This window comes from Oryctolagus cuniculus, chromosome 8 (genome assembly GCF_964237555.1).
Source record: "Oryctolagus cuniculus chromosome 8, mOryCun1.1, whole genome shotgun sequence".
In the NCBI taxonomy this organism is placed as follows: Eukaryota; Metazoa; Chordata; class Mammalia; order Lagomorpha; family Leporidae; genus Oryctolagus; species Oryctolagus cuniculus.
The window spans coordinates 19,633,288-19,649,820 of NC_091439.1; the positions used below are offsets into that span (position 1 = coordinate 19,633,288).

Genomic DNA, 16,533 nt, shown 5'->3' on the forward strand with positions numbered 1-16,533 from the left:
GAGAAATGTAATAGATTTTATTTAGAAAATGTCGTATTTCAAAATTTGTATTAGAAAAAACAAATAAATTGATATCCCTTGAAAAACCTCAAGTTGTTAATAGGCAATTTTCAAAAGATGAGATTTAGATGGCTAACAGACACATGAAAAAATGCTCAGAATCACTAGCCATCAGGGAAATGCAAACCAAAACCACAATGAGGTTTCACCTCATCCCAGTTAGAATCTCTGTCATATATACAGAAATCAAAAATAGTACATGCTGGCGAAAATGTGGGGGGAAAAGTACCCTAATCCATTGTTGGTGAGAATGTAAACTACTGCAACCGCTGTGGGTGAAGACAGTATGGAGACTCCTCGGAAAATCTGAAAACAGATCGTCCATGTGACCCAGCCATCCCACTCTTGGGAATTTATCCAAATGAAATGAAATCAGCACATGAAAAGAGTTATCTGTTACTCCCATGTTGCAGTTCAGTTCACAATAGCTAAGATAAGGGATCACCCCAGATGTCCATCAAACAATGACTAGATGAAGAAAATGAGGGGTGTGTGTGTATATTCCATATATATATGGAATACAACTCAGCTGTAAAGAAGAATGAAATGCTGGCTTTTGCAACCAAATGGATGTAACTGGAAGCCATTAACTTAGTGAAATAAGCCAGTCCCAAAAAGACAACTATCATATGCTTTCTCTGATCTGTGGTAACTGAGTACGAGAAAGTATAAGATACTTGAATGAAATTGCCATTTTGTGATTTGATTATTGTTTACAGCCTCATCTAATATTAAGGGACAGTGTTTTATTCCCTCCTGTTTGTTGAATTCTTAGTAGAGGATTAAAAGCTTATGATTTAAAAATACACTGGAAGTGTCATTGTAAAATGTATTTTATATCTCTATATATAAAAACATAAAAAGCAACTACTTAAAAACCTCAAATTATGCATGGTTGTATCAAACTCGACTCTCTTCCCACTTACCACCATGAATAAGGTGACACACAATTCATTTCAACTTGGCCTGCCTGAATCCAAAATCGTTAACTAAAACAAAATTCTCCATTGAGCACAGCAAGTTAAGTTGCTGCTCGGGACACTGAAATCCCAGATATTGGAGTCCAATTCAAGTCCTAGTTACTCTACTTCTGATCCAAATTCTTGCCGGTGTACCTGGGAAAGCATTAGATGATGGCTGAAGTACTTGCACCCCTGCCATCCGTATGTGAGATCAGGTTGGTATTCCAGACTCCTGGTTTAAGCCTGACCCAGTCCTGGCTGTTGGAGGCCTTTGGGAACCAAAGATAGAAGATAGTGGATAGAAGATCTCTGTCTCTGTCACCCTTTCAAACAAATAAATTTTTAAAAATAAAATTTTCTCACAATATATCAGTTGATTTTTTTTTCTTCTTAACCTTCACAGAATTTTCTGTGTTTATGCTTTATAACCAGAAAATGCAGTAACAACCTTGCCAGAGAGATTATCTTCACAATGGGAAATAAATGATTACTCAAAGTATTTCTGAATGGCAGAACTCAGTATCACAGGTTATTTTAGTATTTAATATTTAAATTGACACAAGATGGTTAATATTCTAGTTCATCATATATACTGGCATCAGTATTTTTAGTGTCTACTCAAAAGTTTTTTTTTTTTTTTAAAGATTCATTATTTTTATTTGAGAGGTGGAGTTACAGATAGAAGGAGAGAGAGAAAAAGCTTTTCCATCTGCTGGTTCACTCCCCAATTGGCTGCAGCCAGGAGCCAAGAGTTGCTTCTTGGTCTCCCACATGGGTGTAAGAGCCCAGGGACCTGGGCCATCTTCCAGTGCTTTCCCAGGCCATAGCAGAGAGATGGATGGGAAGTGGAGCAGCCGGGATATGAACTGGCACCCATATGGGATGCTGGCACCGCAGGCAGAGGCTTAGCCCACTACACCAGGGTGCCAGCCCTCTGCTAAAAAGTTTTAAGAGGGTTCAAGAGAGTGATGGAGGGAAATACAAAATAATATCACTTGGTAAGTAACAGACAGGGAGAAACACAGAGGAAGGTCTTTCATCTGCTGGTTGACACCCCAAATGACTGCTATGGCAGGAACTGGGCCCATCCAAAGCCAGGAGCTTCCTTCAGGTCTCCCATGTGGATGAAGGTGCCCAAGCTTTTGGGCCATCCTCCATTAGTAGAGAGCTGGATAGGAAATGGAGCAGCCGGGATATAACTGGCGCCCATATGGGATGCTGGCGCCACAGGCAAAGGCTCAGCCTACTTTGCCACATCACCAGCTCCAGTAATTGACCATTTAGGAAATACTTAAAACGTTAAAGAAGCAGAAAAAATTTACATTTGATCATCCTTTCACAGGTTAGTATTAGCAAAGTTTTAGAATATTTTCTTCCAGTCTTTTTGTATATTTTAAATACTTGAGATTATGTCTGTTTTGTGATCCTGTAAACATTTCCTCAGGTCATTTGGAAATTTTTTATTTAATGGCTGTAAAGCATTTCAGCATGTGGATGTACTGCAGTTTGACAGAATTGGAGCTTTTTAGGTTGCTTTTTAACATGATCACTTTCTGTTGAGAAATGAATTTAGGTAGCACTCTGGCCTCAGAATCAGCCCTTAAGGCATTCGGATCTGGCTGAAGAGCCCATGAGAGTATTTTAGGCATGCAAAGCCAAGACACCCTGGAAAAATAAAAAAAGGAAGACCTAAATGGAAGATCTCCACGAGTGAGATCCCAGTGGAAAGAATGGGGCCATCAAAGAAGGAGGTACCTTTCTCTGAAGGGAGGAGAGAACTTCCACTTTGACTATGACCCTGTCTGAATAAGCTCGAAGTCGGCGAACTCAAAAGGCTTCCATAGCCTTGGCAACTCATGACTAGAGCCTAGGGAGATTACTGACGCCATAAACAAGAGTGTCAAATTGTTAAGTCAACAACAGGAGTCACTGTGTAGTTACTTCTCATGTGGGGTCTGTCCTTAGTGTGTTGTCCAATGTGAAGTAATGCTATAACTAGTACTGAAACAGTATTTTACACTTTGTGTTTCTGTGTGGGTGCAAACTGATGAAATCTTTACTTAATATATACTGAATTGATCTTCTGTATATAAAGAGAATTGAAAATGAATCATGATGTGAATGGAATGGGAGAGGGAGTGGGAGATGGGAGGGGTGTGAGTGGGAGGGAAATTATAGGGGGGAAGCCATTGTAATCCATTAACTGTACTTTGAAAATTTATATTTACTAAATAAAAAATTAAAAAAAATAATTTAGGATTTTGGAGACTCAGTTGCTTAGCAAATGTCATATATGTGTGTGTGTGTGTGTGTGTGTGTGTATATATATATATATATATATGGTGTTGAAATGTGTTTTATTTTTACCCTTTCAGGTATTACTATGTTTTTCAAATGGAAATCACTATGATATTGTTTACCCCATAAAGTATAAAGATACTTCTGCTATGTGTCAGTGTAAGTATCATTTTGTGTTTATATATGAATTTATGTTCCTAAACTACAGCCTTAATGCAAACAAAAAAGGTTAAATATGTTCTGTTTTTTGGTACTGTAGAAGATATTTCTAAGAACCTTAGGTTACTGAGAATATTAATATTATAAAACATTTCAAAGGGGAAAAAGGAGCTGTTAGCTAGAATTTGACTTGTAAATAACAGTTTAAAATGGAAATCTGAAATTTGAGTGCTTCAAAATCTGAAACTTTTTAAATGCTTTCATGACATTCAGGAAATTTTGGGTTTGGAGCAGTTCAGGTGTTAGATTATTGGTTTAGGTATTCTCACCCAGTGAAAGTCTAAGCAAATATTCCGAAATCCAGAAAACTCCAAAATTTTAAACATTTCTGGTCCCAGATATTTCAGATAAGGGACAGTCAACCTGTGCAGTTATATTTTCACTAGTCATTTCAGTCATAAGGATTTATATTCAATTTTAAAATTGTTAGTATATGGATTGAGAATCCAAATGATTGAATAAATAATGGTTTGGATTGTATTTGGCTCCATGGCAGGGATTCTGACGTTTTGGGTCACATAATTCTTTGTTATGGGGTCTCTTCTTGCATTTCTGTGTGGAGTCCAGGGATATCCTTGCCTCTGCCACTCTGATTGTTGACAACCAAAAATATTTCCAGATTTTGCCAGATATTTCTTGGGGGATGAATTCTTTCCTGTCATCCCATTTGATTACTGCTGCTCTAAAAGAGTAATTGCCCTTCCTACTATTAGTTCCTTTTATTAGCTGTTAGAACAAAGCCCAAATCCCTTATATAAAGTGGCACTCGATGTGTATTAGCCTTTTCCTTTATATGTAATACAAGGTTTAAAGAATTGGTGGCAGTTTAGCCTAGAGGTAAAGATGCCTGTGTCCCACATTACAATACCTGTGTTGATTTTCTGGCTGTGGCTCCTGACTCTGGCTTTCTGCCAGTGCAGATCTTGGGAGGCTGTGGTGATGGTTTATACTCAACTAGGATTATGCCACCCCATAAGAGAGACCTGATTTGAGTTCCTGGCACCTGTTTCAGCTCTGGCAAGGCTATTGTGGGTTAAATCAGTGGATGGGAACTTTGTCTTCTTTGCCTCTCAGATTAATAAATAAAATAATTGATTGTTCTGTTGTAAGATGTGAAAGCTATCTGTGTCCTGGGCTGTATCTCCCACTCTTCCTCCAACTAGTCAAAATCTGAACGTTTTCAGCTTTGGGAAGGATAGGACCCGTAGTCTGCTTTCCTGTACTTCTAAGTTTGGGTGATACAGGAATGTGTCTCTTGTTGCTGACCATGGGAAAAACATGGTCTGTGAGGAGGAAGTCTCTTCTGGGGACTTCTTTATAGGGTGACCACCCATTGTTGATGAATTTTTTGTATTCTTGTTTTCATAAGAAGTTTACTGTAATAAGTAAAATTAATTGAGAGTCTTAAAAAATAGTGTGATTTTAAACTTTTGGTAACATTTTTCTGTTTTCAGAATTTTTATTTTGGCAACACAGTCTCAGTAGCTGCTGAGAATATAGTTTATAACAATTTCTTTTTAATGTCTTACATAAGGTTACTCTGGAGCTGAGTTATATAATCAGACATCTTTTTGTTTTACAGAAATCTGAGTAGTTGTCCAAGGTTGGGGCTGACGTTGTGCAGCAGGTTAAGCTACCACCTGCAACACCAGCATCCCATGTGAGCACCAGCTCAAGTCCCGGCTGTTCGAGTTCTGATCTAGCTCCCTGCTAATATGCCTGGGAAAGCAGCCAAAGATGGCTGCCATCCACAAGGGAGGCCTGGATGGAGTTCTAGGCTCCTGGCTTCTGCCTGGTCCAGTCCTGACTGTTGTAGCCATATGAGAAGTGAATTAGCGGATAGAAGCTCTCTCTTTCTCTCCCTCTCTCCATAACTCTACATTTCAATTATATAAATAAATAAGTAAATAGAAAAAAGAAAAAAATCTGAGAAGTTTTTTGTTCAATTTACAGTTAGTGGAAAAACTAAAGCTAGCACCCAAGTCTTCTGAGTCCTTTATGATAAGCTGTATTGTTTTTTCTAGAAATTATTTATTTGAGAGGCAGAATGAGAGTGACAGAGCTCCCGTTTGTTGATTTACTCTCCAAATTTCTGCAATGACTAGGAGCTGAAGCCAGGAACTCAGTCTAAGTCTCCTGTTTGAGAGGTAGGAACCCAGTTACTTCAGCCATCACTGCAGCTTCCTGGAGTCTCCATTTGCAGGAAGCTGAAGTCGATTGCCAGAGCCAGGTACTAAACCCAAGTATTCCAGTGTGGGATGCTCGTACTTAACTGGTTCTTAACCACTAGGCTCAACTCCTTCCCCTTTGTTTCTAGCGTTCTTAATGTTTCTTAATGTGTTCTGTTGGCATTTGCTGAGGTAAGGCACAATATGTGACATCTCAAATTTCAGATCTCTTCATCTGTACAACCAGGGATTAAATAGGAGTGTGCATACAAGCTTAGCAAACTGTATTGAATGTAGTAATTATTCAGCAAACATGTTCAGCTTTTCCTGTTACACTAGTTTTATTATTGTGAAACATTTGTTTTGCTGTTTAAAAAATAGTAGATTTCAAACTACATACCTGCTCAGAGGCAAATTCTGGAACTTCTTTTAAAAATTTTATTTATTTTCATTTTATTTGAAAGGCAGAGGGATCTCCTATCCCAATGTTCATACCTCAAATGTCCACAACAGCCAGAGTTGGACCAGTCTGGAACCCCGAACTCCATCCAGGTCTCCCATGTGGAAGGCAGGGAGGCAGGGACTGAAGTACTGTATGTGTGTGTGTGTGTTTAAAGGATTTATTTATTTATTTATTTGAAAGTCAGTTAGAAATATTTTCCATCTACTGGTTCACTACATGGATGGCTGCAACAGCCAATGTTGGGTCAGGCTAGAGCTAGGGACTTGACGTGAATGGCAGGGGCCCAAGTGGGCCCTCATCCATTGCTTTTTCCCAGGCCACTAACTGGGAGCTGGATCGGAAGTGAAGCAGCTGGGACACAATCTGGCACCCTTGTGGGATGCTGGTGTTGGCAGGCTGCAGCTTGACCCACAACACCACGATACCAGCCCCAGACTGACATATGTGAGCTGTCCTGTGCTGCCTTCCTGAGTGCACGTGAGAAGGAAACTGGCTGAGACTCAAGGCAGGCACTCTGATAAGAGATGGGGGTGTCCTGAGCTGCAGCTTAGGCATCTGTGCCAAATACCTGCCCAGTCTGTATGTAACTTTTAGATTGAATTGTATTACTGATGTTAAACATTTCTAGTTGGAATTTTAGAACGTTTTTATGCCCTCTTTCTGTTTTTGAAAAATGCTTGTGATTAATGTTACATTATATTTCTTTCATTAATTGCAGCTCTTCTTTATGAATTGCTATATGAGAAGGTATTTAAAGCTGATGTCAGTAAAATCGTGATGGGACTAGACACTTCTGAAGTAGCTGATGGAAACAACAGTGAAATATCAGATTCAGAGGATGATAGTTGCAAGTAAGAATGATTTTAAATGTTAAAATATCTTTTTAGTTACATTGAAACATTGCAGTGAATGTTTCTACATAGAATTGTCTCACATATTGAGGTCCTGTGTGCAAATGTACTTCGTAGTAGAATGGAATTAAAAGAGAAGTTCACTTTGTTGCAAAAATTTTTTTCCAAAACACATGAATTTTTTGAAGATCCCTTCATATTGGTGAAATACTGAAGTTTGCAGTAGAAATTTCTTTGTCCCTGCAAGTGATTTTACCTGATTTTCTATTATCGAACTTTAGGATGTTGATTTTTTTAGTTGATAATAATCTATGTGCATATACTCTAGGTGTGTATCTGTAGAATACATTGGATTCTTATTTATATGATGTGTTTAACAAAGTTAAAGTTAACCTGTCAAGTGTTTACATATCCAGTGTTTTAAAAAAATGGTCATTTGATTTCCTGTACTCAATGTTTTCTTAGGTAGTACCTCCTCATTTCAGATTATAAAAGGCCCAAGTTGGAGTTACATATAGTTGATAGCTTCTTGATAAACCTTCTGTATAGTGGGTAAATGATTCTTTTTTTTAAAAGATTTACTGTTTTAAAAGCAGAGTCACAGAGAGAGATGGGGAGAGAGCAAGCTTCCATCCCCTCATTCACTCCCCAAGTGGCCACAATGGCTCTGGGTTAGGCCAGCTGAAGTCAGGAGCCTGGAACTCCATGTGGGTCTCCCATTTGGGTGCAGGGGCACAGGTAATTGTGCCATCTTCCACTGCTTTTGCAGGCGCATGAGCAGTGAGCTGAGGATCAGAAGTTGCAATAGGTGGGACTTGAACTGGCTGTGCCACAATACCGACCCTGATAGAACTCTAGAACTTTGAGGCTTATGTTCCTTATCTGCACAAGACACTTGGGTATTCAAACCTGGCTTGCTGTTAATTAGCCGGACTTGGAGAGAGTAACTTAAATTCTCTAAGAATCCTCAGTTCTGTAGCTATAAAATGAGGCTATTTCAGTATTTCTGGTTAGGGGAGAACTTTTGAGAATTTAATGAGATAGCATGTAAAGCATGTAGCATAGTTCCTAGATACAGTATCCAGTATGTATTAGTTATAGCAACAAAAAAGTAAGTTTGCTCTTCAACTCTACCACCTTCTCATTGAAGCTAAGAATATATTATTCCTCTTGTAGGAAATGTGAAAGTAACTTTAGTGTGCTACACAGGTGAAGGTACAGATAGAAATAGAACATAAATCTTAGAATATGTAATTCTTAATTATAAAGATTCTTTTAAAATGTATGCATATATTTTCCTGATTGGGGATGGGGTGGTACCAGCCTCTTGACAACCTGTGGGTCTTTGCATGTGTTATACTTTCTGCCAAGAACGCTAAAAAGATTTGTAGGTTGCTGCGTCATGGCCTTTTTTATTAAATAAGATGGCAGAGACTTTCCACATCCAACTTGTTATTATCTGAACACTATCACTTTTTTCTCTACCTCCCCCTCATAGAACTTAAAATCATTGAACATATTAATTACTTAGTTTGTATCTACTCTCACTAGATTATACATTTCATCGGGATAAGGTTTGTCTGTTTTGACTGCTAGACCCAGTACAAATTGATGTATAGCGCCTGGCATTTGGTGGCCACTTAAATATTTGTTGAGTAAATGAATGTAATAATGTGTGAGTATGTATGCTACAGTGAATTCAAAGGGCTGATAGTGGTTTTTTGGTTGTCTTAAAGATTATTTGATGTAGCCAGTCTTTTCAATCAAAGGATGAGTTGTTGAGTTCTTCCTTAGTGAGATGCTTCTGTTTTAATGGAATTATTTTTTTTAAATAGAGCCTTACCTGCTTATTGAAAGCAAAATTTTTTGAATTGTAAATTCAGTTATTCTGACAACTCAATCTCACAGTTTTTTTATTTTCTTGATTACTGAGCCAGTAAGAATTACCAGAAACTTCTTCTATTTTTTTATTTTTTTATTTTTTTTTATTTTTTGACAGGCAGAGTGGACAGTGAGAGAGAGAGACAGAGAGAAAGGTCTTCCTTTGCCGTTGGTTCACCCTCCAATGGCCGCCGCGGCCGGCGCGCTGCGGCCAGTGCACTGCGCTGATCCAATGGCAGGAGCCAGGAGCCAGGTGCTTTTCCTGGTCTCCCATGGGGTGCAGGGCTCAAGCACCTGGGCCATCCTCCACTGCACTCCCTGGCCACAGCAGAGAGCTGGCCTGGAAGAGGGGCAACCGGGACAGAATCCAGCGCCCCGACCGGGACTAGAACCCGGTGTGCCGGCGCCGCAAGGCGGAGGATTAGCCTAGTGAGCCGCGGCGCCGGCCAGAAACTTCTTCTATTTTGATATACATATGTATTATTTATTATTATCTATTATGTATACCTATACTAAAACTCACTGGAGTAAATCTCTTGACTTTTTGAAATAAAGCTGACTTTAGAGATTTAGAATTTAATTACATACCATATTTATTTTTTCTGCTTTTACTGATGGTTATATTTTTTCCTTTGCAGGAGGAAAACTGCTAATGATGTGAATGGATTTAAACCTTTGTCAGGCGATGAGGTATTTTTTAAAAATGGTTTTAACTAGTTCATTAGTATAAGAAGGGATATGACATTATAGTCTTCCTATTTTTTTCTGGTACATTTTCAGTAGAGTCAGGATCATCAGGTAAAAAATTCATTGACAACTTCATAAGTTTTCAAAGTTTTGTTTTTTCATTTGATTTTACTCTTATATGTGTGTCTCAAACAAAAATGTTTTAAAAGTATTTCTCTGTTGATTGGCCTTCCTGACTTTGTTTAGCACTTGAAGAACAATGGGAATTCTACTAGCCTTCCCTTGTCTAGAAAGGTTCTTAAGTCACTCAATCCAGCAGTCTACAGAAATGTGGAATATGAAATTTGGCTGAAGTCTAAACAAGGTGAATGAAAAATCTTGAGTTTTCGTAAATTTGCTTTGTTGCTCTTGAAAGCCAACTTTATATTATGCTGATTTTTTTTTTTTTATAGCTCAACAAAAGCGTGATTATTCCATTGCTGCTGGTTTACAATATGAAGTTGGAGAGAAATGCCAAGTAAGTGATTTGTGTAAAAGGAGAAAAGAGTTTACTTGATCTTATTTTTTCTGATAGGAACCAGAAAATATCTGAATGTGTTGGTAATTTGACATTTCATAATGTATTTATCTTTTCAAAAACAGTGAGAGTGAGCTCCCATCCTGTGGTTCACTCTGCAAATTCCTTCAGTGGCTGGCTGGGATTGGGCCAAGATAAAGCTGGGAGTGGAGAATTCAGTCCAGGTCCCCAACATGGTTAAAGTGTGCCATCACCTGCCTCTCAGGCTGTGCATTAGTGGGAAGTTGGGATTAGTAGTGGAGCTGACTTTTGAACCCAGGCATGTAGGCATCCCAACTTGTGTCTTTAACTGCTAGGCCAAATGCCCACTCCTGAGAATGTATATATTTTAACAGGTTACAAGCAGGCCATGTTGTGGCACAGCAGGTTAATGTGATCCCATTTAAGAATGCCAGTTTGAGTCCTGGCTGCTCCACTTCTGATCCAGCTCCTTGTTAATGGCTTGGGAAGTGGATGGAGACCCAGGTACATGGACCCCTGCCACCCATGTAGAAGACTGTGATGGAGCTAACTGGCTTCAGCCTGGCACAACCCTGATTGTAGTGGCCATTTGGGAAGTGAGCCTGTGGGTGGAAAATCTATTTCTGCACGCCTGCCTCCCCACTCGCCCTCTTTGCCTTTGTCTTTTAAAAATAGACTTCAAGCAGTAGCTTTTTTTTTTTTTTTTTTTTTTTTAAGAATTTATTTATTTGACAGAGTTACAGAGAGAGAGAGGTTCAGAGAGAAAAGTCTTCCTTCCATTGGTTCATTCCCCAAGTGACCACAAAGGCCGGAGCTCCACCGATCCGAAGCTAGGAACCAGGTGTTTCCTCCCAGTCTCCCATGCGGGTGCAGGGGCATTCAAGCAGTAGCTTTTTGACACATTTCTTTTTAATTTTTTAATTACTAGTATTATTTTTACAGATAAGAGTTAGACAGTGAGAGAGAGAAAGGTCTGCCTTCCGTTGGTTCACTACCCAAATGGCTACAACGGCCGGAGCTGCGCCAATCCGAAGCCAGGAGCCAGGTGCCTCTTCCTGGTCTTCTATGCGGGTACAGGCGCCCGAGCACCTGGGCCATCCTCCACTGCCCTCCTGGGCCACAGCAGAGAGCTTGGACTGGATGAGGAGCAACCGGGACTAGAACCCGGCACCCATTTGAGATGCCGCCGCCATAAGCGGAGGATTAACCTAGTGAGTCATGGCACTGACCCCTCCCTTTTTAAATTTTTTATTATTATTATTATTTGACAGATGGAGTTAGTGAGAGAGACAGAGAGAAAGGTACACATTTCAATATATTGCTAGAAGCTTGTGTGAGTCTAAAACCATTGTATCCATTATATGATCTTAAAAATGCAATTCAGTCTTTGGTATTATTTCAAGGAAGTAACAACATTTTAGATGTTCGATATTTTCATTATAGTTGTCAAATAATTGAAATTGATTCAGACTTTCTATGAATGGTACATGCGTGCATTTTTGTGTTGGACTGAGGAAGGAGAGTGACCATTAAGAGGAGTTTGGCTTTTTGTTTTGAATAAGCTGCTATGCTGGATTGTTGAAGGGAAAAGTTAGATTATATTGCTCTTTCCACAGCCTGGATGATTTTGGCCCCTTTCCATCCATGGATCATTAGCAGTGTCATACCTGGTGGGCTGCTATTGGCATCCAGTGGGTAGAGGCCACAGATGTAGGTACACATCCTACAGTGCAAAGGACAGCCATTCCTTACTATCTCTGCCTGCCCTAACAGTATTAATCAGTCCTGTCAGTAATGCTCAGCCTGGAGAGACCCTGGATAAGATAATTTATAAAGTCTCTTTTTTTGTTAATGGAAAAAATGCTTCTGTTTCAAAAATAAAAATCCACACATAGACAAAAATGCTATGTGGAAGTTTATTTTCATAAAAAAGTATTTATTTATTTGAAAGGTAGAGATACATAGAGGGAGAGAATGAGATTATCCATCTGCTGTTCCATTTCCCAAATGTCTGCAATAGCTGCAGCTGGGGTAAGCTGAAGCCAGGAGCTTCTTCTGGGTCTCCCATGTGAGTTCAGGGCCCCAAGCATTTGGGCTATTCCCTGCTGCCTTCTCAGGCACATTAGCAGGGAGCTGGATTGGAAGTGGAGCATCCTGGAATTGAACTGGTGCCTCAGATGAGATGCCAGTGTTGCAGGTGTGGCTTAATCCACTATGCCACAATGCTGGTCCCAGGTGTTTAATAAAACTACCCTTTTTTAAAAATAATTATTTAATTTTGTGTCTTGGTTCTAACGAAAAATAACCTAACAATTTAATCATGGGTCATAATGTTTAAAAGTTAGTTTTCAGGGGGAGGGACCCTGTGAAATTGGATCCGAAAGAAATGCTCAGCTGAGAACTCACAGGAAGCATCCTTCTCCAAAGTCCGTAGAAACCATTTCGCATAACAAAATTATCAAAGGATAATTTCCAAAATCACAACTCCTTGCATTGAAAATTGGAATCTTTAAAATAAAACTGCGTTCGAACAGCCTTTGACAAGCATTCCTTCTTGACTTGTGGAGAAAACACTGATTAATTTTATGATTGGTTTTTATGAAAAGTATCTGACTAGAATCACGTAAAGTAGATAGATGCTATTGGTGAAGTGGATGGTAAAGCAGAAACTGAGATGACTCAAAGGTGGCATTTGTTTACTGAAATTAAGTATGTAAGATAAGATTAACTTAAGAAATATCTTTTTTTGTGTTGTGAAACTTTAATGAGAGAAAGGCATCTGGTTGTGATTGTTTTTGATTGAAATGTAGCTTGAGGATACTACTGATAAAAGGTTGCTTAGAGCAGTGCTGTGTGTGTTACACTTGTAGTGTTGTGATTGGTAGGTTCACCATTTAGTGTATATAGCCTGACAGTAGGAAGAAGCCTTAAGGTTTATTCTTGTCACTGTTTAAAATTGGGTAAAACCAATTGTATGTTACAGTTGGTCCATTTTTCAGGAGAAAATTGATCACAGTTATACATTTTAAATCAGAATAATAGGAACATAATAGCAATTTATAGTTGTTCCCATTGATAGGGTGGTTGCTGTGTGAACGTAGGCATCCTTTATATGTACCATATGTACCTTCCATTTCCTTATCTACAGTTACTAGCTCCAATTTGCATGTGAGTAAAGTGAAACATGGTAAAAAAAAATTGTCCATGGTCATACTGCTGGTAAGTGGGAAAGCATGGCCTGCTTGAGGTGTGTGGTTCCGAAAACAGGACATGCTGGTTCTCTTTCATCTCTTGCTTGGGGCCTTAATAGATTCTGTTCCTATTTCAAACTGTTTAGACAAACAATAATGGGAAATTTTGAAAGGATAAACAAGAAACTTGTTTCTTTTTTTTTTTTCTAGGTAGTATCTGAAGGTTAGGGAGACAAATTTTATTGTACATCCTTTGAACTTAAATTGTTTTTATCAATAACCATGTATTTTCTCTTTAATTGAAGATCGTTAACATTTAAAAGGTAATTACTAATGCACAGGAAGCAGATGACTGATTTTTATTTCTGGAATTGTTCAACAGGTTAGGTTGGATCACAATGGAAAATTTCCTAATGCAGATATTCAAGGAGTTCACTCTGAGAATGGACCAGTTTTGGTTGAAGAATTGGGAAAAAAGTATGTACTACTTTTTCAGCTAAGGCAGTTACCTGCCGTTTTTTCTGCCTAATGGAATCATGAGAATCCTTTCTAAATGGCCCTGTGTATGTTTGCAAATTCAGTGGAAGATATTCCCCATGTAAAGGAAGCATGTTCATTCAGATATTTAGAAAAGTAGCTTCAGTTCAGATTTTGTAAATTTTGCATTTTAGCAGATTTTGAGAATACGTGTTTCGTGGCTATTTGTTTAAAATGTGTCATGACTGGATTGTGAAGTTGAACTACAGAAAACAGGGACCTGTTTTCATTTCTGATTTGATTTAGTGCTGCATGGCAATGCAGTTAGTACTCGGTAACATTTGTCAGAATAGTAAGTATTACTGAGTTGCTGTTACACAGTGTTGTTTTAGATTACCTCTTGTTTCAGTTGTTTCTGCTTTTATTAGAGAAAAAGGTAATAAATCATACTTAAGACCTTAATACTGAAAAATATCGAACATACCTAATGTATTCAGCACTTGGCTTTAACAACTAACAGCACCATAACTACAGAATTGTTAGATGTAGAAGAATAACAGTCATAACATGTTTTGTTTAGATCTTTTTTTTTTTTTTTTTTTTTTTTTTTTGACAGGCAGAGTGGACAGTGAGAGAGGCAGAGAGAAAGGTCTTCCTTTTGCCGTTGGTTCACCCTCCAATGGCCGCCACGGCCGGCGCACCGCACTGATCTGATGGCCGGAGCCAGGTGCTTCTCCTGGTCTCCCATGGGGTGCAGGGCCCAAGCACTTGGGCCATCCTCCACTGCACTCCCGGGCCACAGCAGAGAGCTGGCCTGGAAGAGGGGCAACCGGGACAGAATCTGGCGCCCCAACCAGGACTAGAACCTGGTGTGCTGCCGCCGCAAGGCGGAGGATTAGCCTGTTGAGCCGCGGCGCCGGCCCTGATTTTATTTATTTGAGAGGTAGAGTTGTAGACAGAGGGAGAGACAGAGAAAGGTCTTCCATGCACTCGTTCACTTCCCAAATGGCCACAAACGGCCGGAGCTGAGCTGAGCTGAACTGAAGCCAGGAGCCAGCAACTTCATCTAGGTGTCTCATGTGGGTGCAGGGGCCAAGCAACTGGGCTGTCTTCTACTGCTTTCCCAGGCCACGAGCAGAGAACTGGATCAGAAGAGGAGCAGCCGGGTCTAGAACTGGTGCCCATATAGGGGGATGCTATTGCCACAGGCAGAGGCTTAACCCACTAAGCCACAATGCCAGCCCCAGAAAATATGCTTTTGCTTTTGCTTTTTGTTATTTTACTTGATTAGAATTGTGTCTGGAAACAGAAATGCTGTTTGTGCTTAACTCATAATTTGTTTTCAGTGCGAAAACTAAAGCTGAGAATTGTTACATAATTTAAAAATGAAGTATGTATACAGCATAGTAAGTACTCTTAGTAGGAGTGTTTTACATTGTTACAAGTCTGTTACTTTCCTCTGAAGACATGCTGTGAAGACCCTCAAACCACCTCCCCCAGAAAGCTGGAGCACAGTGTCAGGAAAGAAGATGAAAAAACCTTCTACTTCGGGACAAAATTTTCATTCTGGTAGGAGTATATCAAGTTACCATTTCTGTGAGATTGGGATGATGATGCTTGGAGTTGTTTGTAATAGGAAAATTGTGAGGTATTTTTGGGTTCTTGTCACAGAAATGGATTACAGAGGGCCAAAGAATCCAAGCAAGCCAATAAAAGCCCCATCAGTACTACCTCCTCGGCTCCAGCATCCTTTGGGAATAAGACAACATGCATTCTCTTCAGGGGCACAGTCTCAGAAATCCTCCAGTGAACACAAAAATCTTGCCAGGACACCTTCACAGATCATGAGGTAACTTCCTGAATTCAGCAAGCTAAGTGGAAACTGAGAGGCCATTGTTACATTGGTCACATTCTGTGCATTTAAATAGTTAAAACTTTTTGTTCAAGTACTTGTCTATATCATACTATTAAATATATCACTGGTGAAATGCTGTGTGAGTAATTTGTTTATTTATTTGAAAGGCAGAGTTATAGAAAGGCAGAAGCAGAAAGAGAAAGGTCTTCCCGTCTGCTGGTTCACTCCCCAGTTGGCCGCAATGGTCGGAGCTGCGCTGATCTGAAGCCAGGAGCTTCTTCTGGGTCTCCTACGAGGGTGCAGGGGCCAAGGAGTGGGGCCATCTTCTAATGCTTTCCTAGGCCATAGCAGAGAGTTAGCTTAGAAGTGGAGCAGCCAGGACTCAATCTAGCACCCACATGGGATGCTAGCACTGCAAGCGGCGGCTTTACCCTCTATGCCACAGTGCTAGTCCCAGGAGATACTCTTATAACCACATTTTACTCTGGCACTTAGTATTTTCTGGTGACCATCTGCTGGTTCACTCCCCAAGTGGCCACAGTAGCCAGGGCTGGGCCATGCCAAAGCCAGGAGCCTCATCCTAGTCTCTCACATGGGTGCTGGGGCACAGCAACTTGGGCTGCTTTCCCAGGTGCATCATTAACAGGGAACTGGATCAGAAGTGGAGCAGGGGCCGGCACTGTGGCTCAGTTGGCTAATCCTCCGCCTATGGCGCTGGCATCTCATATGGGCACCGGGTTCTAGTACCAGCTGCTCCTCTTCCAGTCCAGCTCTCTGCTGTGGCCCTGGAGGGCAGTGGAGGATGGCCCAAGTGCTTGGGTGCCTGCACCGCGTGGGAGACTAGCCTCCTGGCTTTAGATCGGCATAGCTCCGGCCGTAGCGG

At 40.1% G+C, this 16,533-nt stretch overlaps 1 protein-coding gene across 6 annotated transcripts in view; it reads left to right on the plus strand.

Moving 5' to 3' along the window:
• OTUD4 (OTU deubiquitinase 4) overlaps positions 1 to 16,533 on the plus strand; it is a 58,539-nt gene that overhangs the window by 21,846 nt on the left and 20,160 nt on the right. For all 6 annotated transcript variants that reach the window (XM_051819399.2, XM_070047487.1, XM_070047485.1 and 3 more), the window contains exons 6-13: positions 3,398 to 3,479; positions 6,889 to 7,021; positions 9,541 to 9,592; positions 9,836 to 9,953; positions 10,042 to 10,106; positions 13,701 to 13,795; positions 15,261 to 15,364; positions 15,467 to 15,644. In XM_051819399.2, coding sequence (XP_051675359.2) covers positions 3,398 to 3,479; positions 6,889 to 7,021; positions 9,541 to 9,592; positions 9,836 to 9,953; positions 10,042 to 10,106; positions 13,701 to 13,795; positions 15,261 to 15,364; positions 15,467 to 15,644 — 827 coding nt within the window. The remainder of the gene's footprint in view (positions 1 to 3,397; positions 3,480 to 6,888; positions 7,022 to 9,540; positions 9,593 to 9,835; positions 9,954 to 10,041; positions 10,107 to 13,700; positions 13,796 to 15,260; positions 15,365 to 15,466; positions 15,645 to 16,533) is intronic.